This window comes from Apis florea, unplaced genomic scaffold, assembly GCF_048593485.1.
Source record: "Apis florea isolate Af1SG1 unplaced genomic scaffold, ASM4859348v1 contig_3170_pilon, whole genome shotgun sequence".
Classification (NCBI taxonomy): domain Eukaryota; kingdom Metazoa; phylum Arthropoda; class Insecta; order Hymenoptera; family Apidae; genus Apis; species Apis florea.
Window position 1 is genome coordinate 1540913 of NW_028256714.1, and position 26486 is coordinate 1567398.

A 26486-nucleotide genomic window follows, 5' to 3' on the forward strand; every position below is an offset into this window, starting at 1 on the left:
CCCAATCGGATTCATTTTCTATCTATAATGTCGGCGGTAAAGTCCAATTCGCAGCTCGATATATGAATACTAACGAAAAACCCTAGATTCAGAACATTATTTTTCCCGCTTATTCTATACAACATATCTATTACTATACGCAAATTGTAAGTTTATGTGTCGGAATTATAGCGTCATGTTTAAAATAAACATAGGAATTATTTATTTTTTATACAATTTAATTAATTTTATATAATTAATTTATTTTCCATTAAAAATATTGAATAATAATTCTAATATGATAAATATATGATAAAAAAAATTGTAATTTTTACAACTTATTATATAAAATATTATATGATGATATGTGAAACATTAAAATAAGCTTATTTTCATTCTAATTTGTAATTCTATATTATAATAAATATTTAATATACAATAAATTTTATATTTGTTAATATTAAATACATGATAAAAATAATAGCCAAGAATTATTGAAAAATAAAATGAAATATTATTATAAATTATCAATATTTAATTTTTATATTGATTTTATTTAAATAAAATGCACAAATGTTTATATATTGAAAAATTTTTTATTCAATATACTATTATAAAATATTTTAATTGCTACGTATTGGTTTAATTATCATTAGTTTCGTTAGATGGCGAGATAAATATAACAGTATTAGTACTGTTAACGTTGTATATAGAGTAATATTTTTGGATATGATAAATATAAAAATATCTAAAATAATATAATGTAAAATTAAAAAAAGAATATATATAAAATAATTAATATTAAATATTTAAAAATTTAACAAAATGGATATTGCTAAATCATTATTTAATGTTCGTGATCATGAAGGTTATATTGGTAAAGAAGACTATAATGTTAGTGTTTATTTAATTTTCATGTATTTTTAATTTAATTTTATTATAATTTAATTTAATTAATTTTTATTTACACAAATAAAATGCAATATTAAAATATGATATTTATAAAAATACATATAGTTTTATAAAATAATTAAACTTTAATAATATTAATAAAAAAAATATACATCTGTTAACTGCATATTATTGATATAAAATTATTGAATATTTTTATATTTTAGAAAAAATTAGAAACTGCTGCTTCTGAAGATGAATTTGAAATAGAAATTACAGGATTATGTGGAGAAATTTTATCTCCTGCACCAGGAGGTCCATTTTCTGCTTTGACACCATCTATGTGGCCTCAAGATATTTTAGCTAAATTAAATCAACCTGATGATCCTAATTCACAACCTGAGTATAGGTATTTATTATAAATTTCTTAATAAAAGATATTATTTCAGTATATAATAATTTAATATAATATATATTAGATTTGATGAATTTGGATTTCGTGTAGAAGAAGAAGATGGTCCAGAACAAAGTTCAAAAAAATTATTAGGTATTCCATTTGTTGAAGATCCTCAACATAGGTATAGAGAGAATAAAATTAAAAAATGAATTAATTATGAAATTAAAAAAAAATAATGTAATTTTTATATGCTTAGATTACAATGGGTTGCTCTCTTAGAATTCAGTCATAATAAAGAAGTAACTGAATTTTCTTGGCAAAATATGGATACAAGATTACCACGTACAGATAAATTGCGAGATATGGTTCATCATGGTGTACCTCATTCTCTTAGACCACAAATTTGGATGAGAATGTCAGGTATATTACAATTTTTACACTCAATTACAATTTTTTTAATATTGCAGATTTATAGCATGTATCTTATAATATATTTAAGTATACATTATAAAATAAATATTAATTTTATTTTATATTGCAGGAGCACTTCAAAAAAAATGTTCTTCTGAAATAATGTATAAAGATATAGTTAAAGCATCAAGTAATGATGCATTAGTAACTAATAAACAAATTGAGAAAGATTTATTACGAATTATGCCAGCCAATGCATGTTTTAGTCATCTTCATAGTACAGGAATACCACGTTTAAGACGTATTATGCGTGCTCTTGCTTGGTTATATCCTGATATTGGGTAATTATATTTTTACAAAATAACATTAAAATATTCTTCAATGATTATATTATTTATTTTTTTTTTTAAGATATTGTCAAGGTACAGGAACAATAGCAGCTTCTTTACTATTATTATTAGAAGAGGAGGATGCTTTTTGGATGATGGCTACAATAGTAGAAGATTTATTGCCAGCATCTTACTATTCTTCAACATTATTAGGTAATAAACTAATAATATATTCAGTTAATAAATTAATATAAGAATTGATTTTAACTTAAAAATATTTGATATAGGTATTCAAGCTGATCAAAGAGTACTTCGAACATTAGTGGCTAATTATCTTCCTGATATAGACCATGTTTTGGTTCAACATGATATAGAACTAAGTTTAATATCTTTACATTGGTTCTTAACTTTATTTGCATCTGTTGTACATAAAAAAATATTGCTTCGTATATGGGATATGTTTCTTTTTGATGGATCTATAGTTTTATTTCAAGTTACCCTTGGAATGCTAAAGATTAAAGGTTATATATATATATATATCATTGTTAATTAATATATTTATGAATATGATATATTTCGGAAAATATTTAACATTGTTTTAGAACATGAATTAAAACAAGTAGAAAATTCTGCACAAATATTTAATGCTCTTTCGGATATACCTGGAGATATTGACGATGTAGATTTATTATTTAAAGTAAGTTTGATTTTGTATTTATTATTAATAAATGAGCTATAATTTTTTTATATTTGTAATAAATAAATAAATTTTTATAACCGAAAATTATCTTTTCATAGATATCTTTAGAAGTAAGTGGATCATTAACAGACGTTTTGATCGAAACTCACAGACGTAGACATTTGGCCTATTTAATGGCAGATCAAGGTGGTTTAGTGGGTAATCCTGATGCTGTACCAAATTTACCAAAACAACATCTTAATAGGTATATTCAATTTGCAGAATTTAATTACGCATATTTAATTAGAAATTTAATTAGAATATTCAAAATAATATAATATTTCATTTATAACTATTATAATGATCTGTGTTTCCTTAAAGACGTCAAATGAAAAGAAATAAATCAATGTTTCAAACGTTTTTATTTGGAAGTTATGATACTGAAGATGATGCAAAATCAAAAAATATTCGTCAAACAGGTATTAATTAATTTTACAAAAATATTTTTTTATATTATATCTGAATGTTTAAAAAAAAATTTAAACAAAATAAAAATACAATATAAATATTTTAGAAATATTGGTTGATCTAAGAGAAGCTGTTTTACAAGTTGCAAGACATTTTATAAATGTTGATCCAAAATTAAGTAATATTGTGCTTGTAGCAGATTATAGTATGGAAAGTCATGCAAAAGATCATGATAATTATGTGAATGTATCACGGACTAGAAAAAGAAGAGCTAAAGCATTATTAGGTATTTTTAATAACAAATATTTACATTATATTTTATATATTTATCTTATATATTACATCTTATATATGTATATAAATATACATAATATACATAAATTGTACATATTATTATAAAGAAAAATTAATTTTATAAATTTCATGATTATGATTATATTAGATTTTGAAAGACATGATGATGATGAATTAGGATTCCGAAAAAATGATATAATTACAATTATAAGTCAAAAAGATGAACATTGCTGGGTAGGAGAACTTAATGGATTAAGAGGATGGTTTCCTGCAAAATTTGTAGAACTATTAGATGAAAGAAGTAAACAGTATACATGTGCTGGAGATGATGCAGTTAGCGAAGCTGTTACTGATTTAGTAAGAGGAACCTTGTGTCCAGCTATAAAAGCAGTATTAGAACATGGAATGCGTAGACCATCATTTTTAGGTGGTCCATGTCATCCATGGCTTTTTATTGAAGAAGCTTCAACTAGAGAAGTAGAAAAAGATTTTAATTCAGTTTATAGCAGATTAGTATTATGTAAAACATATAGATTAGATGAAGACGGAAAAGTGCTTACACCTGAAGAGGTAATATATATTTATATTTTTATTTTAAATTATTCAATTTAAATTTTTACATAATTATATAATTATGTAATTTTATGTAATTATATAATAATTATATAATTTTATTTCAGTTACTATATCGATGCGTTCAATCAGTAAATTTAACACATGATAATGCACATGCACAAATGGATGTGAAATTACGATCCCTCATTTGTTTAGGTTTAAACGAACAAGTGTTACATTTATGGCTTGAAGTTTTATGCTCTTGCGTAGAAATTGTGCAAAAATGGTAATAAATATTATAAAAAATAATAATAATGATTTAATATCATGTAATTTATAATATCATATCATTAACTTACACATTATTTATGTACATAATTTATGTGTTATTAATTTTACAGGTATCAGCCATGGAGTTTTATAAATAGTCCTGGCTGGGTACAAATTAAATGTGAATTAAGAATATTAAGTCAATTTGCATTTAATTTAAATCCTGATTGGGAATTACCACCCAAGAAAGAACAATCTCAACCTCTAAAAGATGGTGTTCGTGATATGTTAGTTAAACACCATTTATTTAGTTGGGATCTTTAGCGCATAATATAAAAAAATTAACAATTTTTGTATTAAAGCTTTCATATATATCACAATAATACAAGATAATTGTGTAGTACAAATCAATTGTTATTATGTATGTTAGACTATGTATTGTATGTGTGGATATATGTGAATATATGTATGCGTATGTATTATAGAAATTTGATGCTATAATATTTCTATATTTTTATTTGTTTATATAAATTATTTAAATTTTATTATTTAATTAAAGTAAATATCAAGAAATTTTAATAATTAAAGTTTCAATTTTATTAATTGCTAATAAATAAAAATGAATTGTATATAAATATATTTATATATATACATATGTTATATATTGTTAATTCTATTTTAAAAAAAAAGTCGTTAAATAAATGAAATCATTGTATGAATTACATTAAAATCAATATGATAAATAAGATTGATGTTTATATTATTACTAAAAAAAAAATAGAAGTACAAAATTAAAGCATTAGTTGATTTGAATATAACTATACTTAGAGTCATATTTGAAGTTTGAAGTCATTTAATATATAAAATTTTAATATATGTATACTATACATATATTAAAATATGTATACTATACAAAAAATAGCATATTATTTATTCATAAAATTTAATTTTCATACTTTGTTATATAACAAAAAATGAAACAATTCTGAATATATATTGTAAAAAATGTGAAATCTTTATCCTTTATGATATAAATTGATATAATTTGATGATATAATTTAATTCTTAAAACATGTACATTTTAATATCTAACTGATTGTATGATTTTACTATATCTTTTTCATTGACAGTATTTTAAAAATTTTCAATAATAAGTTGTATATATAAATATTATTTATTTATGTTTAAATTTTAATGCATATAAATATTTAATAAAAATATACATTTTTTAAATTTTTGATATGATATAAAAAATTTTATTTTATGAAATTTATTATGATGGAAAATCTTTATCCTTTAAAAGATTTTTAAGCGGAAATTTTCTATCTCTACGACAACATGGATCTCTTAAATTATCATCAATAATTTTTATATTAAGTTGTTCATCCTTTTTGATCATAATTTCTGGTTTTTCTAAAAGTTTTTTCCATTCAAAAGATTCTCTTCTATATAAATTTTTATATGCTTCAATAGTTGAAGGATCAATATGTAAGTCATGTGCATCTAAAGTATTATCAAATATTTCTTCTTCAATATCTAATTTACATTCACAATTGCGTTTTTTTACATAAATAAAATGTAAATCCATAACATTAGTACCAGTAAAGCCAGTTTTAAATAAATCTGAACCTTTCCTAAACCGAGAATATAAATTATATGAATTATTATCTTCTAATGTATTTTCAGGTAACATACGTTCTACTTCCATTGTTTGAAATATTAATGGAAGTACAATATTCTCATAATCCATATTTTCATTTTTGTCAGAATCAACTTTTTCTTCTGTTGTCTCTGTTTTTTTAGCTCTTAAATAACCACTTAATTCTTGTGTTTTGCATATTTCTTTATATTTCTTTATATCAAATTGTTCTTTTTCTTCTTTCTTTTTTCTTATAGCCTCTTTGTTTTCCTCTACTTTAACCATCATTTTTGAAGCTATAGATTTTACTTTTGCATATATATCATAGATTAATGGTCCAATAGCAGGATAGCCAAATGCACCTGCTGCATCTGTTGGACCATCTTGACCATCTGTTCCTGCACTTAACATTATTACTTCATATTCCGAAAATCGAGGATAAGCTTTAATTTTTGCCAACCAATCTAGGGAAAAATATAATGCTAATTCTTGATTTCTACCACCTTTTCCTTTTCCTTTAACAACTACAGTTGGCTCTCCTCCTCCAATTAATACTAATCCTTCTTCACTCACATTATCAATTAAATTATAAATTTCATCTACTTTAGTAACAGATAAAGAAAGTATAGGAATATCTTTTACTTTTGCAAAAAACTCTTCTTTTTCTAATGTTTTATCTAATGCAAGACATATTAAACTTGTTATATGAGCATATGCTAAACTAACATCATGTACATCACCTACAACATCAGATCTTAATATTATAGGAGTTAATTTATAATTATATGCTTCTAAAGAAGATGCTTCAATTGCCACTGTATTATTTCCTAAGATAATATTAGTTACATGTTTGAACTGTTTTTTTCTAGTTAATAATTGTTTATCTTTAAATTTTTCTGTAGACATTAAAATTTTTTTTACATCACCTTCTAAATGTTCAAATATTTTATATTTCTTCAATACAGCTATTACTTCTTTTGGTCTTTTAGGACTATATACTGTAGGACCACTAGCAATCGATTCTATAGGATCGCCTACAATATCAGACAATATCAAGCTGATAATTGAAGCTGGATAAGCCATTCGAGCCAAACCACCACCTTTTACCATAGATAATTTGCTTCTCACTATATTAACTTCTTTGATATCACCTCCAGCATTTTGAACCATTTTACTTACATATAATTTATCTTCAAAATCAATTACTGGTCTTGGCATATAAAGTAATGCAGAACCACCACCAGATATTAATACAATTAAAGTATCATTTTCTGTAAGTGATTCTACTAAGTCTATAATTTGATGTGTTGTTTCTAAAGATCTTTCATCTGGTTGATTATTTATAGAACCTTCACAATATTTTACTACACCACTTTCTAATAAAGGAAAATATGATTTATCTTCAGATTCCCACATTGCTTCTGTTGATGCAGAAGGAATACTAACAATACCATCCTTCAAATAATTGCCAAGCATATGTTCAAGAACTATTGCCATACCCATGACTGCTTTGCCAAATCCAATTAAATAAACATTTTTTTTAAGTTCAAAACTTTGATCTCCAACATATAATATTCCATTTTTAAATTTAACTTTATTTATTATAAGAGTTTTTGGTAAAACTGCATTAACACCAGCAAAATACATATTTTTTAATATAGATTTAGATTTTTCTAAAGATTTTATATTTAATGACATTTTTCTACATGTGAATTTTATAATGTTTAGGTTAGATAGAAAAAAAATTGGACTACTGAAACAAAGTTAAAAATAATCGTGAATGTATGCAATAAAATATTTGTATTATTAGAAATAATTAAAATACTTATTACGTATATACCTATATTGCGTGAATTTATGTAATATTTTTTTATAGTACATTTCTGTACTATACTACAAGAATTATAAACACATCATTACGAAACAACATTCAGATAGATATATTCAATAAAAATTACTTTAATTTTATGTATGTACTATTTCGAATATATTTTAATATTAAACTTTTAATTTGTTAAATATTTATTTTAGATTAATATCTTTAATTATATTTAATTTTAATAAATTATATTATAAATATTATAAATATATAAAAAGCATTTTAAATTTAAATGCATAATATATAAATACTACATATAACTTTGATACAAAATTACTGTTTTATTAATATATATTTAAAAATTTACAAATTAAAAATTACACATATTTTTACTTCAAAATTATACTAAATCATATTATATGTACACATATTATATATAAAAAAAGATAAATTGATAAATTATAAAATCAAATTTTATTATATATCTTTAAAATTAATACAATATTTAATACTTTATTGATTATTGAATTATTTTGAAATGTATGTATATATTGAAATATATGAAAATTTAAATTTAATAATATTAAATAATAAATTTTAAGAGATGCTCCTTCGTTTATATTTTGTGGCTCTTAAAAGAGCCGTTTTGTTTGGAACTGTATTGGAAATATTTAACCACCAAATCCATAAAGTGTTCTTCCCTGACGCTTCAGAGCATAAACTACATCCATGGCAGTTACAGTTTTCCTTTTTGCATGTTCAGTATATGTAACAGCATCACGGATAACGTTTTCAAGAAATACCTTAAGTACTCCTCGAGTTTCTTCATAAATCAAACCAGAAATTCGTTTTACACCACCTCGTCTAGCTAAACGTCGAATGGCAGGTTTCGTGATACCTTGAATATTATCACGAAGTACTTTTCTATGTCTCTTTGCTCCTCCTTTTCCCAATCCTTTTCCTCCCTTTCCACGACCAGTCATGATGAAACTTTACTTCCGTACGAAAGATTTCGTTTTTCGATTCTCAAATGTATATTTTACAACATAGAACTCGTGTTTATATAGTGAGCTTCGTTCATGTATTTTCCCACCACTTCGTTATCAACCAATTACAGCAGTTTCTTGTCATACCAGTTGCTTGCAATTAAATCCCATATAACTAACCGGTAAAAAGCAATTGTTGTACAGTCAAGATGAACATCTGCTACGTACGGAATAACCATTTTATTAAACCGGTTTCGATTTTACATGAAAAGCACGATTTTACAGAATATATTTATTTTAACTAGTATTTGAAAGATCATTATTTTTATATTAATTATTCATATTTATTTCATTCGCATTTAATATAGAAAAGAAATATATATATAACACATGCATACACATGCATATTTGAAATTTTCTATATTTCTTGAAAATTAATTAGATCTTACACTAGTTGATAAAATAATATATTAGAAAGTAATATAAAAAAAATTTTTTAAGAGTTCAAAAGCATTATAATTAAAAGTTTAATTATTCTTTTTTTCTGAAATATAAATACTTTTTATTTGCATACATTGAAATTTTACATGAATAGCATAAAAAATTATAAATACTATTCGATTTTTTTCTATTAAAAATAAATAATGTAATAGATAATAATTTTTTTAACTTTCAACGTTATAAGATATGTGTATTAATAATATATATTCAAATATAATTTATATATGACGAAGTTTCTTTGATTTAACTTCTTGTTTATAGAGATATTTTAAAAATTTAATTCAAAACTATAATATTATCATCTTTAAGCAAAATTTAATTGTGAAAAATACTAAATAAAAGCAATTCAAAAAAATTTTATTTTCAAATAAAAGGATTTGTTTTTATTTTATGAAAAGAAGTAAATACATTTATTTTTTTCAAATTTGAAATTTTATGAGATTTTGATTTGTTTTGATTTGTTTCTGTGATTTTCAATAATTAAAAAAATTGAATATAATATGTATAACGATTTATCTATATTTTTAAAAAATATTATACAATTATATATATAATATCCAATATAATTTAATTTCCAATATAATTAATATCCAATTAATATCCAATTAATATCCAATATAATTTCATAGAATATACAATAATTTGTTTTAAATAAGCTTTTTTGGATAACAAATTATATGATAGCCTCTATATTATTCTATATTAAAATTATTACATTAATATGTTTAATCTGATATGATTTAGATACAATTAAAAAATATCATGAAAAATATATTTTTGTATAAAAATATTAAATGAAAGTTTCGAAATAATCAATAATACTTTTAAAATGATATGTCGTTTTTAAAATTTTTACTGAACAGTATGATTAAGTAATTATGAAATAATATTGCTGTTTGCTATAGTTTGCTTATGTATACACATTAAATTTAATATACATTCTAATATTAAATTGCTATAATTTGAAAAAAGCTCTAATTAATATTTTTTATTTTATCTTTTATGTCTTTTACATTTCGATATTAGAATTGATTTTTTAAAGATATTTTCTAATTATATATAAATATATTATAAATATTTAAACATGTGATTCAAAAAAATATAAAAATTAAAAAAAATAAAAATTTTAAAATTTAATTGTATTTATATTAAATATATGTATATTAATATCTTATCATTATATAAAATTTTTTGAATTATTATAACGATTTTTCACGTGATATTAGAGATTACTTTGTTAGAACTTTAAGATTTCTGATTTTTGTTTACCAGATGAAGTGCAGTTATTTATTTTATTTTACAAGGAATCTGAAACATCTGTTACAATAACTATAATTTTAACCTAAAACATTCTAAATATGTATTCAATTCAATTTACAAAAATATAATTAATAATAATGTATTCATTTTTATTTTTATTTGTTATAATTTTAAAATATTTTATAAATTAATTTCTGAAACTTCATATTAACGATCTATTTGTTAAAATGCAAATATAAATGTTTATAAATTATAAATATAATATTCAAAGATAAATGATTAAAAATATAACTGAAATTTTTCAATTTTATAGATTTGTATGAAAAAAAAGATCATAGAAGATTAAAATTCAATCAAAAATATTTAAAATTATTAAATAATCTATCTAATATAAATGGAAAAATAAGGTAAATTGAAAGTAAAAACCGAAAAGTTCCTTTAGTTTTAAAATAATTTGTGGCCCTGAAAAGGGCCATTTAATAAGTTTACTTTATGTTTCTTTTTTGATTTTTCTTGGCAAAAGCACTGCTTGAATGTTCTGCAAAACACCTCCTTCACTTATAGTAACTCCAGATAATAATTTATTCAATTCTTTATCATTATGAATAACAAGTTGCACATAATGGTATAATTCTAAATTTTTTATTATTTCGAATTATATTTTCTATTAATTTCAGAAATTTTCAGCAGCCAGATAGACAAGAGCGCCAAAACCAATACATTCAGCACAATTATCTCTTCTTAGAAGTCTATGAATACAACTGACTGGAAATTTAAGTTCTGTTTTAGTCAAACAAAATGATTTTTCTTTTTCTTTTATTTTTCCTCCTTTACCACGACTAGACATTTTAGATTATATATACTTTTTTAATAACATATATGTATTTTATTTAATTATATATTGACCATTGTGATCTAATACATATTGCCATCTTTTAGGTAATAGCATAATTCCACGCTCATAAAACTTTTTATCTTTGTTTGCAAAAAACTGATCCAAGTGGTTTTTGACATCCTCATTTGAAGTAAATGTTTTGTCATCTAAAGAATTTTGTAAAGATCGAAACAGGTGGTAATCTGATGGTGCCAGATCTGGCGAATATGGTGGATGTGGTAGCACTTCCCATCCAAGCTGTAACAACTTCTGGCGAGTCATTAAACTCATATGAGGTCTAGCATTATCATGATGAAACACTACACCTTTCCTGTTAATTAATTCAGGTCTTTTTTGTTTGATGGAATCGTTTATTTTGTCTAATTGATTACAGTACACTTCTGAATTAATCGTACAATTGTTAGGTAGAAGTTCAAAAAAAACAACTCCCTTGAAATCCCACCAAACAGAGAGCATCACTTTTTTTTGGTAAATGTTGTTTTTCGAAGTGTTTTGCGCCGGATCATTTAACTCTCGTTTAATATTGTCGTAAACGATCCACTTTTCATCTCCAGTTACGATTCGCTTTAAAAATGGATCATTTTCTTCACGTTTGAGTAGCAAATCACAGATATCAATGCGACGGAGTAAATCTCTTTCTTTAAGAACGTGTGGAACCCAAATATCAAGCTTCGAAACGAAACCAAGTCGTTTCATGTGATCATAAACAGTCGAATTTGACAAATTCAATCTCGTAGCAATTTCTCGAGTTGTTATTCGTCGGTTTGCTTCAATTAGTGCCTTTATTTTGTCTTCATCAGCTTCAACTGGTCTTCCAGAACGTGGCGCATCTTTAATGTCAAAATTGTCGGAACGAAATTTTGAAAACCAATTTTGACACTGGCGTACTGTTAATACACTTTCTCCATAGATTTCACATAACTTTTTTCTTGCCTGAACAGCATTCTTACCTTTTCGGTAATAAAAAAGTAAAATATGCCGAAAATGCTCCTTTTGATCTTGCATCTTTGTTATCACACACGAAAAACACAACTACACAGAATGAAACGAATTTTTCTTATAAATAAACCATGAAATGCTAACTCTCAAAATATAATAACAACACGGTTTACAATGAGGTTAACTAAATAAACATTCAATTTGTTACTGTGACATTTGTTGCTGAAAAAACGAAATTACTTTCCGAACAATCCATACAAAATAAAATTAGCAACAAGAACAGCAACATTACAAGAACTCCCTTGGATGAAAGCTGTAGAACGAATATGTTTAGCGTTTTTATATAAGAATCTGTGATAGCTTGTTTTGACCAATGACTGATGATCAGCATTCTCATTGGTTTGTATCTACAATAGTTTTATGATCTGTTATTTTATATTATTTTTATAAGTTAATGATCTTTTATATTAATAATATATTTAAAATTTTCTAATTCTATCTAAATCTAATTCTTCATTAATAACTATTTTTTAAAATAATATATAAATTCCTTAAAATATTTAAATATAAAATATTTAAATATTGATTAAGTAATTAAAAATCATTATTTCTTTACGATCTTTATTTTTTATATTTTTATATGTGTTTTGTAAATATAGTTATATTTTAAAATATTTAATTTATTATATTTTTTATATTTAAATATATATTATAAATATTTGTATCTATATGAATAATATAAATTTTATTTCACAATAATCAATTAATAAATTATATATTATTGCAATATTAAAAATTATTGAAAATAAATAGTATATTAAATTTTTCTAAATTTAATATTAAATCATTGTTTAATGTATATTATAGAAAACTTCTAAAAATAATTTTTTTTCATTAATAGTTAGTTATAAAAATATTTAAATACGTAATATATTTTTAATTTATTGATATATGTAATTAATTTATTATAATTAATTTATTAATTTATTAATAAATTAAAGCTAAACATTTCTTTTATGCAATTTTTTAAGATTTTTAAGATTTTGTCATCTGTGTAATTTTAATTTCGTTTTATGTTTTTTATTATTAAAAAGAAAGTAACATATAATAACTTAAAAATTTTTATTTATAAAAAAATAAACTTAGAAATATATTAGATACGTTATGCATAAAAATCAATCGTATTATGAGAATATAACGGTAGCATCAACGCAAGCACCAATCATATCGTATAAAAATGTTAACGATTCCATTTTGATTTCTTATTGGTTGAACGTTGCTTATACTCTGGTATATGAAAGGAACACGCTATCCATGGCAATCATTGTATCGTTTGCTCAATACATGGTACGAATATACTGAACTTTGAAAACTTGACGACATTCAACTTTATCATGCCGCCGAAAGTTAGTGGAAAAGCTGTGAAGAAAGCTGGTAAGGCACAAAAAAATATTAGTAAAGCTGACAAGAAAAAAAAGAGAAGAAGGAAGGAAAGCTACGCTATTTACATTTACAAAGTGCTTAAACAAGTGCATCCTGATACTGGTATATCCAGCAAAGCAATGAGTATCATGAACAGTTTTGTGAATGATGTTTTCGAACGAATTGCAGCAGAAGCATCAAGATTAGCACATTACAATAAACGATCTACTATTACTTCTCGCGAAATTCAAACTGCTGTGAGACTTTTATTACCTGGTGAATTAGCAAAACATGCAGTCAGTGAAGGTACCAAAGCAGTCACCAAGTATACCAGCTCAAAATAAGCAACATTTTGTTGTTTAAAAAAAACGGTCCTTTTCAGGACCAACAAATTTTAATTACGTGGAACATTTTAAAGTTTTTAAACATACATAATTCAATACATTAATTGTTAAATCCTATTTTTTTATTTTTTTAATATTTATTATTTTTTCATATTTACAAAATTATATAAATTTAATCAAATTTATTTTAATTACTATTAGTTATTTATAATATAAAATGATATAATAATTAAATTTTATTATATGCATGATATATATATATATATATATATATATATATATATATATATATATAAAATTGTATATTTTATATATTTTAAATATTTAAAATTAAATATAGAAACATATAAAATACATAAGATTAATGAAAAGTTTGTTATATATGTATATAAATGAATTAAAATTAACTTTCAAAATTTTAATTTTTTTTTATTAAAACAAAATTTATTAAATAAAATTATTTTAGTAATAGAATAATAGATATATAACTATAAATAATTATTAATTATACTTAAATAAAATTGTATTTTCAAATATTTTATTTTAATAAAAAATATATAAAATTGGTAAATTCTATTATAATTAATTTATCAAAGACAAATACATTTAAAATTTATTTGTATAATATTACATAAAGACTAAAGATAATTTTTCTTTCGATTTGTTGGATTTCTTTAGAATTCTATATTTTTGAGTTTTTTTTTCTAATATGGATGAAATTAAATTGTAATTAAACTACCACAATCAAATAACAAAATTCCCTAGTTTATTAATCACGAATGTTAGGTTTTCAAAACGCGTGTATACCAATAACTTTCTATAATACTACGTTATTTGTGTAAGATGGAAACGTTGTGATTACAAGTGTAAAGGTAGGAGCGGGATTATTGCGAGTGATTTACTTGTACATTTATTTATAAGAATTTTAGATAGCCTGACATTTGGTTTAATAATTAATTCGTGAAAATATTCTTAATAATCAGTGACAATATAATATTTGTATTAAACTATAAATATGTCTGACGAAAAGAAGGTAATACTTTATAACCTCAAAACTGATGTAATGGTAAGTGACGATTCAAGAGCATTCTTTGTTATAGGAAACTAAGACAGAATCAGAGCACATAAATTTGAAAGTGCTAGGACAAGATAGTGCAGTGGTTCAGTTTAAAATTAAAAAGCACACACCACTAAGGAAATTAATGAATGCTTACTGTGATCGTGTGGTAAGTACATATGATTAATTTATAATAATATTTTATTTTATTAGATAATTTTGAATTAAATTTTTTAATAATAAAATGTTATACATTTTATCTTTTACCTATGTATAATTTATATATTTTGGAATTATTATTATGTTTATAATTATATCCTATATATATGTGTATATATATATATATATATATATATATATATATATATATATATAGGGCTTGGCAATAGCAGCAGTAAGGTTTAGATTTGATGGACAGCCTATAAATGAATTGGATACACCAACCACTCTTGAAATGGAAGAAGGAGATACAATAGAAGTTTATCAACAACAAACAGGAGGAGGATTGTGTTGAGATTTAAGATTGTCCTTTAATAGTTTAAAAATGGACTTGATAAAAAAATTTTTGTTCCAGTGCTTACTTTAAAAAGAAGGCATTAATAATTTTCTATTTTTTCTGATATAGAATATTTCATTTCATAATATAATATGGGAAAGTTGTTTATACTTTTTATATATATCAAACTTAACATTTAGATCAGTTCAATCTATATGTTAGTTTATTTAAAAAAAATCTTTTTAAATACATTTTATATTCTTTAATATCATAAAGTAATAACTTAAGATTTTTAATAAGTATTCATATTTTATTATTATTTGATGTTTTTAATTATTCTGGTTTTTGTAAAAACTAGATGAATTCTATTTCTCTTCTAATGTATTATTTCAATTTTCAATAATTTGGCTAAAAATATTGTACAACAGATATACTGCTATGTTATTTCTAGTGATAAACATTGTAAATGAAGGCACATTAGTTGTCTCTTCAGCATTTTGCACTGTGTAGAAAAACATCTACATCAACAAACACATGTTACTTACATAATATAAGATTCTTTGTAAATGATTTTCATAAAAAAAAAAAATTAATAATGTAAAATCTCAAATTTTCTTAATAAATATCATCTTTTTAGGTATATTCATTTATTATAATAATGTACAAGTAGAACAATGGCAAAGAGCATTGTTAGAAAAAATTATGTTAATATTTAATAATGTAACTATTTTTAAGAAGTTCATAAAAGTTTTGTTTGTGTTCCATGATTAAATCTTATTAATATTACATTTTTACTTTCCATGAAAATAATATTACTTTGTACATGAACAAAAAAATAAATTGTATCTTATCTTTTCTATAAGAACAAGTTTTCTTATTTTTAAAAAAAATTTTTTTTATAAAAATAAGTTTTATATAAAAAATATATTTGAAATTTTGTATATATTATAGATTTTAAAATATTAACAATTTATGTTGATGTTTTTATAGTTTTATTAATATTATGTTTTTTGTAGTTCGTTTTTTAGTAACATGAAAAGTATTTATTTTTTTATTTAACAAATTGAATTGTCGAAATTTTATCTATAATCTATTTTAGATAAATTCTAAAACTTGGCAACATCGCTCTTATGAGTCGAGAGTTATAACATTATGGTTATGACAAATGGAAAACCATAATTTAAGTAATATTTTTTAAAAAAAATTAATTTAAACATGGATTTCTTTAAATTATTTAATATTAAATATTTTTTTAATATGTAAATACTATATACTTATAATAAGTAGAAATAATAATATATAAATAATATATAAATATTCATCAAATGATGTTTTGAGTAAGTTTGAGGTTAGAACATTTATATTTAAATTATTTTATTTATTTTTTGATTCATAGAAATGTTAATATAAAATGAAATCATTTTTAAAAAAAAATATAATTTTAAAAATACATTATCAAATGTATAAGTTAATAGAAGTGAAGAAAAAATGAAGAACATTTCTTATATAAACAAAAAGGTTAAATGAATAGATGAATGAAAATTTGTATAAAATATAAATGAAAATAAATAATAACAATTCATAAAAAAAAATTACCGAATTGATTATAAACACTAAATTATATTAAAATTTAATTACAATTTAAAAATGTTAAATATAATTATATGACTATAATATAGTATATTACTATTAATCATATATACTATATTTTAAAATTAATATATATCAAAAATAGGTATATACAATGCATTGAACATCCAATTAGACTTAATATTTAATATATTTTTAATTGCATTGAATTTATGTTTTGTAGACATTAAAACTTTATCATTTTAATGTTGTATGTTCAAGTATCAGTTTGATAATTGATGGATAAGTTGTAATATTAGTAGCGATTAAAATTGAAATTAAATTTCAATATAAATTATAAAAGAATAACTTCGATGAAATCTTTAATAATATTATTTTTCAATAAAATACTTTAAAATTTCTTTCTATTCTGTTTGTTGTCAGATTTGTTGTTGTTTTCATTTGTTTAAATCTCATTTCTATCAATACTTTATGTCATAAATCATATATGTTTTGTGAAATTGTCATTCTAAAGATTGTAAATCTCAGAATATAATATTTATATTTATGTATATTAAAAATTAAGACACATTGTAATTTTAGAAAATAATGAAAATGTGTTCAATTGACTTTTTTTATCTTATTTAGGAATCAGTACTATCTCTAAAATATCTAATTGAAATATAAATATAGAAAAAACAAGCAAATACTAAAAAAAAAAAGACAAATATAAAATAGGAATTGTTTATTAACACCATCTCTTGAATATTTTTAGAAAGATGTTTTTGATATTCAAAATGACATTAATTCTCAATGTTCATTCTACTTTATTTTGTCTTTGGAAAAATATTTTTGTTAAAAGATGATGTTGATGATAAATTCTTATTCTATTTCTATCCTTGTCTATATTGATGTATTGAATTTTGAGTTTTTATCTTCTCTTTTATCTACTACTTTTTTTGTCTATACGTGTTATGCAAATTATTATGTTTTGTGTTGAGACAATGATTCTGATATTTAATTAATTTTATTATCTTTTTTATTTAATTTATTGATTAAAAATTTTAATAGGCTTATCTATTCGATTCAATTTTTATACATCATAAGTATGTAAATTTAAAAATTCTTGTGATATAAAATATAATATAAAATATAAAATAAATTATTCCACGTTTAATTTGTCCATTTTGTCTGTAGTAAGTGTAATATCTAATACATGAATTATGTGATAATTTCTAGGGATTTTATTTCTAAAATATCTTCAAAAATTAATATAATTGCAATCTTCTATATAATAACTTGTTAAAGAATATGGCGATTAGTTGATGGAAAGGTGTACGTAAACAAAACGTTAAATTTTACTAATCTTGTAATTAATAGTTACTTGTAAATAGTAATAATAATAATAAATGTATATAAATATATATACATAATTGTAAATAAATAAATATATGATATATGATAATTAAAAACTGTACAATATTGTTATATGTGAACATCATACATCTACTGTACATTTAAAAAATCAATAATTTTTTAGTAAAAGTTTAAAATCATATTAATTTATTGAGTTTTAATTATCAAAAATGGCCGATTCTGAAGAGGAAAATGATAAAGATATAATATCTGGAATCAATATGACTGGTTTTTTATTTGGAAACATTGATGACAATGGTCAATTGGAAGATGATATTCTTGATCCAGAAGCAAAGCAACATATAACTTCATTAAATAGACTCGGATTAAGTTCATTTATTCGCGAAATGATGTTAAATGAAGATGTTACTGAAGAAAAGGGTAATGAATCAAATGATAAAATTGAAGAAGAAAATGATACAACTGATGAAAAAGATATAAATTATGTGGAAAAATCACCTAGTGCACTTGATTTTTCTGATATAAATGAGTTAGCAGAGGATGAAAAAGAAGAAAGTAGTAAGTATTATAAATGTAATTTATTAAAAATTATTTTTTATAAAAAAAAGTTTATATATAATATTAAAATTTATTGATTCATTTTTTAAATACTTTTTTTTCTTTTTTTTCTTTTTTTTTTTTAATTAATAGGCAAACAGGACATATTTGAAGGTAAACCTGAAAAAGAAAATGCTGATTATGATGCAGATGATGAAGAAATCATTATTAAATCTGATACACAATTAATGCCACCTCCTCCAATACCTGAAGAAAAAGAAACACTTACAGCAGAAGAAGCAGAAGCCGCACGTCAGCGTAAATTAGAAACTCCCCTTGCTTCTATGCTACCATCAAAATATGCCAATGTTGATGTTACTGAATTATTTCCTGACTTTCGAGCTAATAAAGTTCTAAGATTTTCAAGATTATTTGGTCCAGGAAAACCTAGCAGTCTTCCACAAATATGGAGAGGTGTCAAAAAGAGACGTAAAAAGAAACGTCATCATGATGTTAGAGATTCTGATTCTGGTTCTGATCAGGAAGAAAAAAAATCAAAATTTAAAGTCTGTATAAAAAAGAAATTTTAAATTTTCAATTTAAGGATAATATATTTATATTTTTATATTTTTATATTATATATCTTTATATTATAGGGTTGGGTAATGCAATATGGCACAGATCAAACTCCAGATATGTGTTGTTCTGATGATGAAAATAAATTATTAATGCCAATAGAAGATAAAGAACAAATTGGTAAAACAGGTGAAACTGGCGAAAATGGTGATATGGGACCAAAAGTAGCAGATTGGCGATTTGGTCCTGCACAGCTTTGGTATGATATGCTTCAAGTTCCAGAAACTGGAGATGGTTTTAATTATGGATTTAAACTTATTGATAAGGTATTTGCATATATTAAATTATTATATACCAAATATAAGAATTATCAAATTACAATTATATTTGATTTTATAAAATTAATTTATATAAAAAATACTATTATAAAAAATTATTTTTAATAGACAGATGAACTAAGTAATAAAGATAAAAATATTAGAGATACTAATGAAGAATTTTCTGATGATGCATTTTTAATGGTATCACAATTGCATTGGGAAGATGATGTTATATGGAATGGTGATGATATAAAACACAAGGTATGTGATATTTTGATGTAAGATATTTCTAATTAAAAATTTGTATATGATAACAAGTAAGAATACAAATACTTTGAAAGGTATTACAGAAATTAAATAGTAAAAATAATGCGGCTGGATGGGTACCATCCAGCGGAAATAGAACTGCTCAGGCATTCAGTCAACCAGGCAAAGGTGCACCTGTATCAGTTACATCAAATGTTCGATTAGCTACTTCACAAATTACAACTCCATTACATATGCAATCTCAAAAAACTAAAATGTAAGAAAAAATGCATTCTATTAATTAATACTAAAAATTTAATATGTTAATGTACATATAAACATATATGTAATATATATAATATATTTTTATTTTCATTATTGATCTTACTAGGAACATGAATAAAGCGAATCAACAACAAAATCGAGAAGAAAATTACGACGATACTTGGTATTCAATTTTTCCTGTAGAAAACGAAGAATTGGTATATGGTCTTTGGGAGGAAGAAGTGATTTGGGATCCTGAAAATATGAAAAAAATTCCAAAACCTAAAATTCTTACTTTAGATCCCAATGATGAGAATATTGTTCTTGGTATTCCTGATGATATAGATCCAGCATTGGTTCATAAAGATAATGGACCTCAACCGAAAGTAAAAATACCTCATCCTCATGTTAAGAAAAGTAAATTATTATTGGGAAAAGCTGGAGTAATTAATGTATTAGAAGAAGATACTCCACCACCACCACCAAAATCACCTGATAGAGATCCATTTAATATTTCAAATGATACGTAAGTTAATAATTTAATAATAACAAATAATTTTAATTTCCATAAAAAACATTTGATTATTATTAATATTATTTAGATATTATATGCCACGATCATCAGAAACAACATTACGATTAAAAGTTGGAGGTGGGAATTTAATACAACACAGTACACCAGTAGTAGAATTACGTGTTCCATTTGTTCAAACTCATATGGGTCCAATGCGCCTTCGAAATTTCCATAGACCACCCTTAAGAAAGTTTAGTCATGGTCCACTTGCTCATCCTGGTCCGCATTCTGTATTGCCATTAATAAAGCACATAAAAAAAAAAGCCAAAGTATGTGTAATTTATATTATATTTTATTATAATAGTTTCTCAAAACAAAAATTAAATGACGTTTGCATCTTAGCAAAGAGAACAAGAAAGAATTGCATCTGGCGGAGGTGACGTCTTCTTCATGAGAACTCCTGAAGATTTAACTGGCAAAGATGGTGAATTAGTACTAATTGAATTTTCTGAAGAGCATCCTCCATTAATGAATCAAGTAGGAATGTGTTCTAAAGTGAAAAATTACTACAAAAGAAAAGCGGGAAAAGATCAAGGACCACAAAAATACAAATATGGTGAAACTGCTTATGCTCATACAAGTCCATTTCTTGGAATTCTTACACCTGGTCAAAGCATACAAGCAGTTGAAAATAATATGTATAGAGCCCCAATCTATGAACACAAAATTCCAGAGACAGATTTTTTAGTTATCAGAACAAGGTATTGTAATGATATTTTTTTTATTGCATTATGAAAAATGCAATTATGAATTATTAATGAATTTTTGTATATAATATGTAGACAACAATATTATATTAGAGAAGTGGATGCTTTATTTGTTGCTGGTCAAGAATGTCCACTATATGAAGTTCCAGGTCCTAACTCAAAGAGAGCTAATAATTTTGTGAGAGATTTTTTACAAGTATTTATATATAGATTATTTTGGAAATCTCGAGATACTCCTCGACGTATTAAAATGGATGATATTAAAAGAGCATTTCCTTCACATAGTGAAAGTAGCATTAGAAAACGTTTGAAATTATGTGCTGATTTTAAAAGAACAGGTATTTATAATTTTATATATATTATATATATTATATTAAATGATTTTTTTAAATCATCCTCATATTTTATATCTAAATAAATATCAAAATTTTTTCTATTATTAGGCATGGATTCAAATTGGTGGGTTATAAAACCTGACTTTAGATTACCAACAGAAGAAGAAATTCGAGCAATGGTCTCTCCAGAACAGTGTTGCGCTTATTTTAGTATGATTGCTGCTGAACAAAGATTAAAAGATGCTGGATATGGTGAAAAGTTCCTATTTACTCCTCAAGATGACGATGATGAAGAAATGCAATTAAAAATGGATGATGAAGTGAAAGTTGCACCTTGGAATACAACACGAGCATATATTCAAGCTATGAAAGGTAAATGTTTGTTGCAACTGGCAGGACCAGCTGATCCTACAGGTTGTGGTGAAGGATTTTCCTATGTCCGAGTACCAAATAAACCTACAATTAGCAAAGTAAGTATATGTTTTATTATTATAATTTCTTTTGTACATTTTAAAATATTTTTTTTGTAATAAATTAGGAAGAACAAGAAGCTCAACCAAAGAGAACTGTAACTGGAACTGATGCTGATTTAAGAAGATTATCATTAAACAATGCAAAAGCATTACTTCGAAAATTCGGCGTTCCTGAAGAAGAAATTAAAAAATTATCGCGATGGGAAGTAATTGATGTTGTTAGAACATTATCTACAGAAAAGGCTAAAGCTGGTGAAGAGGGCATGACTAAATTTTCTCGAGGAAATCGGTTTTCTATTGCTGAGCATCAAGAAAGATACAAAGAAGAATGTCAAAGAATTTTCGATTTACAAAATCGTGTTTTATCTTCTAATGAAGTTTTAAGTACAGATGAAGGCGAAAGTTCTGAGGAAGATAGTTCTGACATAGAAGAGATGGGTAAAAATATAGAAAATATGCTTTCCAATAAAAAAACTAGTACGCAATTATCTCTTGAACGAGAGGAACAACAACGACATGAATTACGAAAAATGTTGATGGGAGAAGTTCAAGAACAAGATAAAAAAACCAAAGAAAAAAAGAAAGATGATGAAGAGGATAGTCCTGTAAATAACTTTAATTCACAACAGGGTAGAGTTCTTAAGATTTATCGAACATTTAGAAATCCAGAAGGCAAAGAATATACAAGGGTAGAATTAGTAAGAAAATCAGCGGTAATAGATACTTATATAAAAATTAGAAATTCTAAAGATGAAACATTTATTAAACAATTTGCAACATTGGATGAAGCACAAAAAGAGGAAATGAAGAGGGAAAAAAGAAGAATTCAGGAGCAATTACGTAGAATTAAACGGAATCAAGAACGAGAACGTATGCTTGGTGGTCCAATGACAGGAAATAATGCATCATCGAGTAATATATTCGATCGTAGTAGTAACAATACCCCAACAACTACATCCTCGAATAGTATCCTTCCATTCTGTAATTCTTTCCAATCTACTTCTCCTGCTTCTAAACATCCTAAACCTGATATATCTCCTTCTAAACGTAAGAAACCTAAACTTAAACCAGATCTTAAACTAAAATGTGGTGCTTGCGGTAATGTAGGTCACATGCGTACGAATAAAGCTTGTCCCTTATATCAGAATAGCATAACTACAGCACCAGTAAACGTTGCGATGACAGAGGAACAGGAGGAAGAGATTGAAAAGCAACTCAATACAGATGATCAAGATCTCGTTAATGTAGATGGAACTAAAGTAAAATTATCATCCAAATTAATTAAGGTGATTTATTTTGAATTATTTAAATTAATTATTTAGCTATTAAAGCATAAGTATTAAAGCATTAAAGTTAAAAAATTAGAAGCTATTAAAGTAAAATTTATAATTTTTATTTTATATTTCTTGTAGCATGCTGAAGAAATGAAAAGGCGTACGTTACTCTTGAAAGTGCCCAAGGAAGCAGTAAATTCCAAAAAACGAAGGAGAGCTACTGGAGATGACCATTGTGATTATCTTAAACGACAACAGAGACCTGCCAATAGGCGTAGAACAGATCCTGTTGTTGTTATGTCTACAATGCTAGAAAGTATACTTAACGAAATGAGAGACCTACCTGATGTTCAACCTTTTCTATTTCCTGTTAATGCCAAGGTATTTTATTTTTATTGAATATGCTTTAATAAATATATTTTATAATTTATCTATATATTTTTCATAATTTCTTTATTAGGCTGTTCCTGATTATTATAAAATTATACAAAGACCTATGGATTTGCAAACTATACGTGAAAATTTAAGATTAAAGAAATATCAAAGTCGAGAAGAATTTTTGGCTGATGTTAATCAAATTGTAGAAAATTCAACTCTATATAACGGAATAAAAAGTTCATTAACAGTGGCAGCCAAACGTATGCTGGAAACTTGTGTAGAAAGACTTGGAGAAAAAGAAGATCGTTTGATGAGATTAGAGAAAGCAATTAATCCTTTATTGGATGATAATGATCAAGTTGCTCTTACTTTTATTTTAGACAATGTTGTAAATAATAAATTAAAATCTATGACAGAAGCTTGGCCATTTTTGAAACCAGTTAATAAGAAATTAGTGAAAGATTACTATAATGTTATTAAGAGACCTATGGATTTAGAAACTATATCTAAAAAAGTATCTGGTAATTTAAACTATATTTATAATGATATTAAATATTATGAATTTTTTTTATAAATATCATGATTACATTTATTTTTTTCAGCACATAAGTATCATAATCGTCATGAATTTCTTAGAGATATTGAACAAATTTTGGAAAATTGTACAGTATATAATGGAAAGGAATCTCCATTTACACAAAAAGCAGAATTACTGATGAAAGTTTGCAAAGAAACATTAGATGAGGTTATTATTGAGTTTGTTTAAGTATATTTTAATCATGATTAAATTTTAATATTGTACTCATAATTAAATTATATTTTAGTATGATGAACATTTAACACAGTTAGAAAACAATATATTATTAGTACAAAAACGAGCAATGGAACAAGCAGACATAGATTCTTCATGGCTTGGAGCAGATGAAGAAAATTATACTATTGTAGAACCAGAATTTAGAGGGGTATTTTATCTATTTATAAATTAAATTTTATTTCTTTTTTTTTTTTTTTTTTTATAAAAATTTTTATAAAACACGTAAAATGTTTTTTTATAGAGTCAAACAAGTTCGCCAGAAAATCCATTTGGAAAAACGAACATGGAAGATTTTGATTTTGTGGATGTAGAAGGAGATATGGAAGGTGATGGTAGTAGAAGTGTAAATTCTAAAAAAAAAGATGTTCTTGAAGAAGGTAAATAAAATTTTTTCATATATATTTTTATATATTATATATTATATTTTTATATGTATATATTTAGTTTTATTTAAATAAAAAAATTATTAATATATTTCGTTATAGATTTACAATTCTCTAGTGAAGATGAATTTGATGAGGTTCCATTTGGTACGGATGAACAGTCTGAGAATGCTGAAATGGAAACACTTGAATTGAATGAAGTTAGAGAAGGTACAGAAGGCGGAGTAGTATTGGCGGATGATGATAGTCAACAAGCAGCGGAAGCAATGGTTCAATTGGGTAATGTCGGTTTTTATATGACGGACCAACAATTGCTTCAGCAAGGTTGGTAATTGTAAAACGAAGTATATTTTATATATTTTTTTTTATTATTTTATTGTTTCTTTAATCCATTTTTTTTTTAAATTACAGACGAAAGTATGGATGTTGATCCAAACTACGATCCTTCTGACTTTTTGCTAGCTGGTTTACCAGCCAGAGATGAAAAAAGTGAGAATAAAATACAGGATGATCTTGCTGTATCTGAAAGTGATGATGATACAGAAAATAACGCGAAACAAAAACAAAAAACATCACAACCATTACCGCAACCAGAGGAAGATGTTGGTGGAGATCTTTGGTTTTAAACAAATATCATTTATTTTTAATAATAAAATTATTTTGTAGTTTACTTCTTAAATCAAAAGGATTATATTACAAAATGAGAAAAGAATAAGAGAAAATCAAAATATTTATTTCTTATAGGAATAATTGAATTTCAATATTTGAAATTAAATGAAATGTGTATGTTGTTTAAAATGAATGATTTTATAAAAAGGAAAATGAACGCCTGAATTCCTATAATACATATCTATGAATATTATATATACATACATGTAAATATATAGTGGAAAATTATTTTATAAGTATCACGCGTATCTTATTTTTTATGCAGAATAAACTGTATAAAATTTATAAAGAAAAATAGTCAAAATAAAATCGAATGTAAAAGTTTGCAAATTCAGTTTGCTTAAAACTATTTCTAACCA

The 26486-nt window shown here is 23.9% G+C and overlaps 6 protein-coding genes and 1 pseudogene across 11 annotated transcripts; 4 read left to right on the plus strand and 3 right to left on the minus strand.

Annotated features, from left to right (window-relative positions):
* Positions 1–633: 633 nt before the first annotated feature.
* On the plus strand, positions 634–5019 carry LOC100867963 (small G protein signaling modulator 3 homolog). Of its 3 annotated transcripts, none has more exons than XM_086910238.1 (14): positions 634–873; positions 1098–1279; positions 1350–1448; positions 1524–1687; positions 1809–2019; positions 2090–2220; positions 2295–2528; positions 2610–2704; positions 2806–2951; positions 3068–3165; positions 3261–3440; positions 3597–4018; positions 4129–4289; positions 4405–5019. In XM_086910238.1, exons 1-14 carry the CDS (start codon positions 805–807, stop codon positions 4595–4597), a joined length of 2385 nt encoding a protein of 794 aa, XP_086766364.1. In that variant the 5' UTR covers positions 634–804; the 3' UTR covers positions 4598–5019. The 3 variants fall into 3 exon arrangements, with proteins under 3 accessions (XP_086766364.1, XP_086766365.1, XP_086766366.1); XM_086910239.1 differs by having other exon boundaries at positions 686–873; positions 1376–1417; XM_086910240.1 differs by lacking the exon at positions 634–873 and having other exon boundaries at positions 1104–1279; positions 1376–1448.
* A 409-nt stretch (positions 5020–5428) lies between these two features.
* Positions 5429–7852, minus strand: LOC100865261 (glycerate kinase). 2 transcript variants are annotated; one of them, XM_086910241.1, is made up of 2 exons: positions 7753–7852; positions 5429–7662 (listed from the first exon to the last, which is right to left on the minus strand). In XM_086910241.1, exons 1-2 carry the CDS (start codon positions 7791–7793, stop codon positions 5547–5549), a joined length of 2157 nt encoding a protein of 718 aa, XP_086766367.1. In that variant the 5' UTR covers positions 7794–7852; the 3' UTR covers positions 5429–5546. The 2 variants fall into 2 exon arrangements, with proteins under 2 accessions (XP_086766367.1, XP_012341145.1); XM_012485691.2 differs by having other exon boundaries at positions 5429–7665; positions 7753–7848.
* A 200-nt stretch (positions 7853–8052) lies between these two features.
* On the minus strand, positions 8053–8714 carry LOC105735266 (histone H4). The gene has a single exon (XM_012485692.3). The coding sequence runs from the start codon at positions 8712–8714 to the stop codon at positions 8403–8405; it is 312 nt and encodes a 103-aa protein (XP_012341146.1). The 3' UTR covers positions 8053–8402.
* Positions 8715–10920: 2206 nt separating this feature from the next.
* LOC105735274 (histone H2A-like) lies at positions 10921–11325 on the minus strand (annotated as a pseudogene). Its single transcript, XR_015292619.1, has one exon. The product of XR_015292619.1 is annotated as a histone H2A-like (transcript).
* Positions 11326–13601: 2276 nt separating this feature from the next.
* LOC100868452 (histone H2B) lies at positions 13602–14195 on the plus strand. Its single transcript, XM_003692972.4, has one exon. It carries the CDS (start codon positions 13707–13709, stop codon positions 14076–14078), a length of 372 nt encoding a protein of 123 aa, XP_003693020.1. The 5' UTR covers positions 13602–13706; the 3' UTR covers positions 14079–14195.
* A 438-nt stretch (positions 14196–14633) lies between these two features.
* Positions 14634–16493, plus strand: Sumo (Small ubiquitin like modifier). Its single transcript, XM_086910245.1, has 3 exons — positions 14634–15111; positions 15179–15304; positions 15512–16493. Exons 1-3 carry the CDS (start codon positions 15094–15096, stop codon positions 15647–15649), a joined length of 282 nt encoding a protein of 93 aa, XP_086766371.1. The 5' UTR covers positions 14634–15093; the 3' UTR covers positions 15650–16493.
* Positions 16494–18491: 1998 nt separating this feature from the next.
* Taf1 (TATA-box binding protein associated factor 1) lies at positions 18492–26461 on the plus strand. Of its 2 annotated transcripts, none has more exons than XM_003692966.4 (18): positions 18492–19135; positions 19268–19680; positions 19771–20016; positions 20137–20271; positions 20352–20533; positions 20648–21046; positions 21123–21363; positions 21437–21795; positions 21877–22139; positions 22245–22606; positions 22675–23895; positions 24022–24264; positions 24344–24782; positions 24864–25006; positions 25086–25223; positions 25317–25452; positions 25561–25782; positions 25870–26461. In XM_003692966.4, exons 1-18 carry the CDS (start codon positions 18787–18789, stop codon positions 26082–26084), a joined length of 5706 nt encoding a protein of 1901 aa, XP_003693014.1. In that variant the 5' UTR covers positions 18492–18786; the 3' UTR covers positions 26085–26461. The 2 variants fall into 2 exon arrangements, with proteins under 2 accessions (XP_003693014.1, XP_012341108.1); XM_012485654.3 differs by having other exon boundaries at positions 18494–19135; positions 20361–20533.
* Positions 26462–26486: the final 25 nt, after the last annotated feature.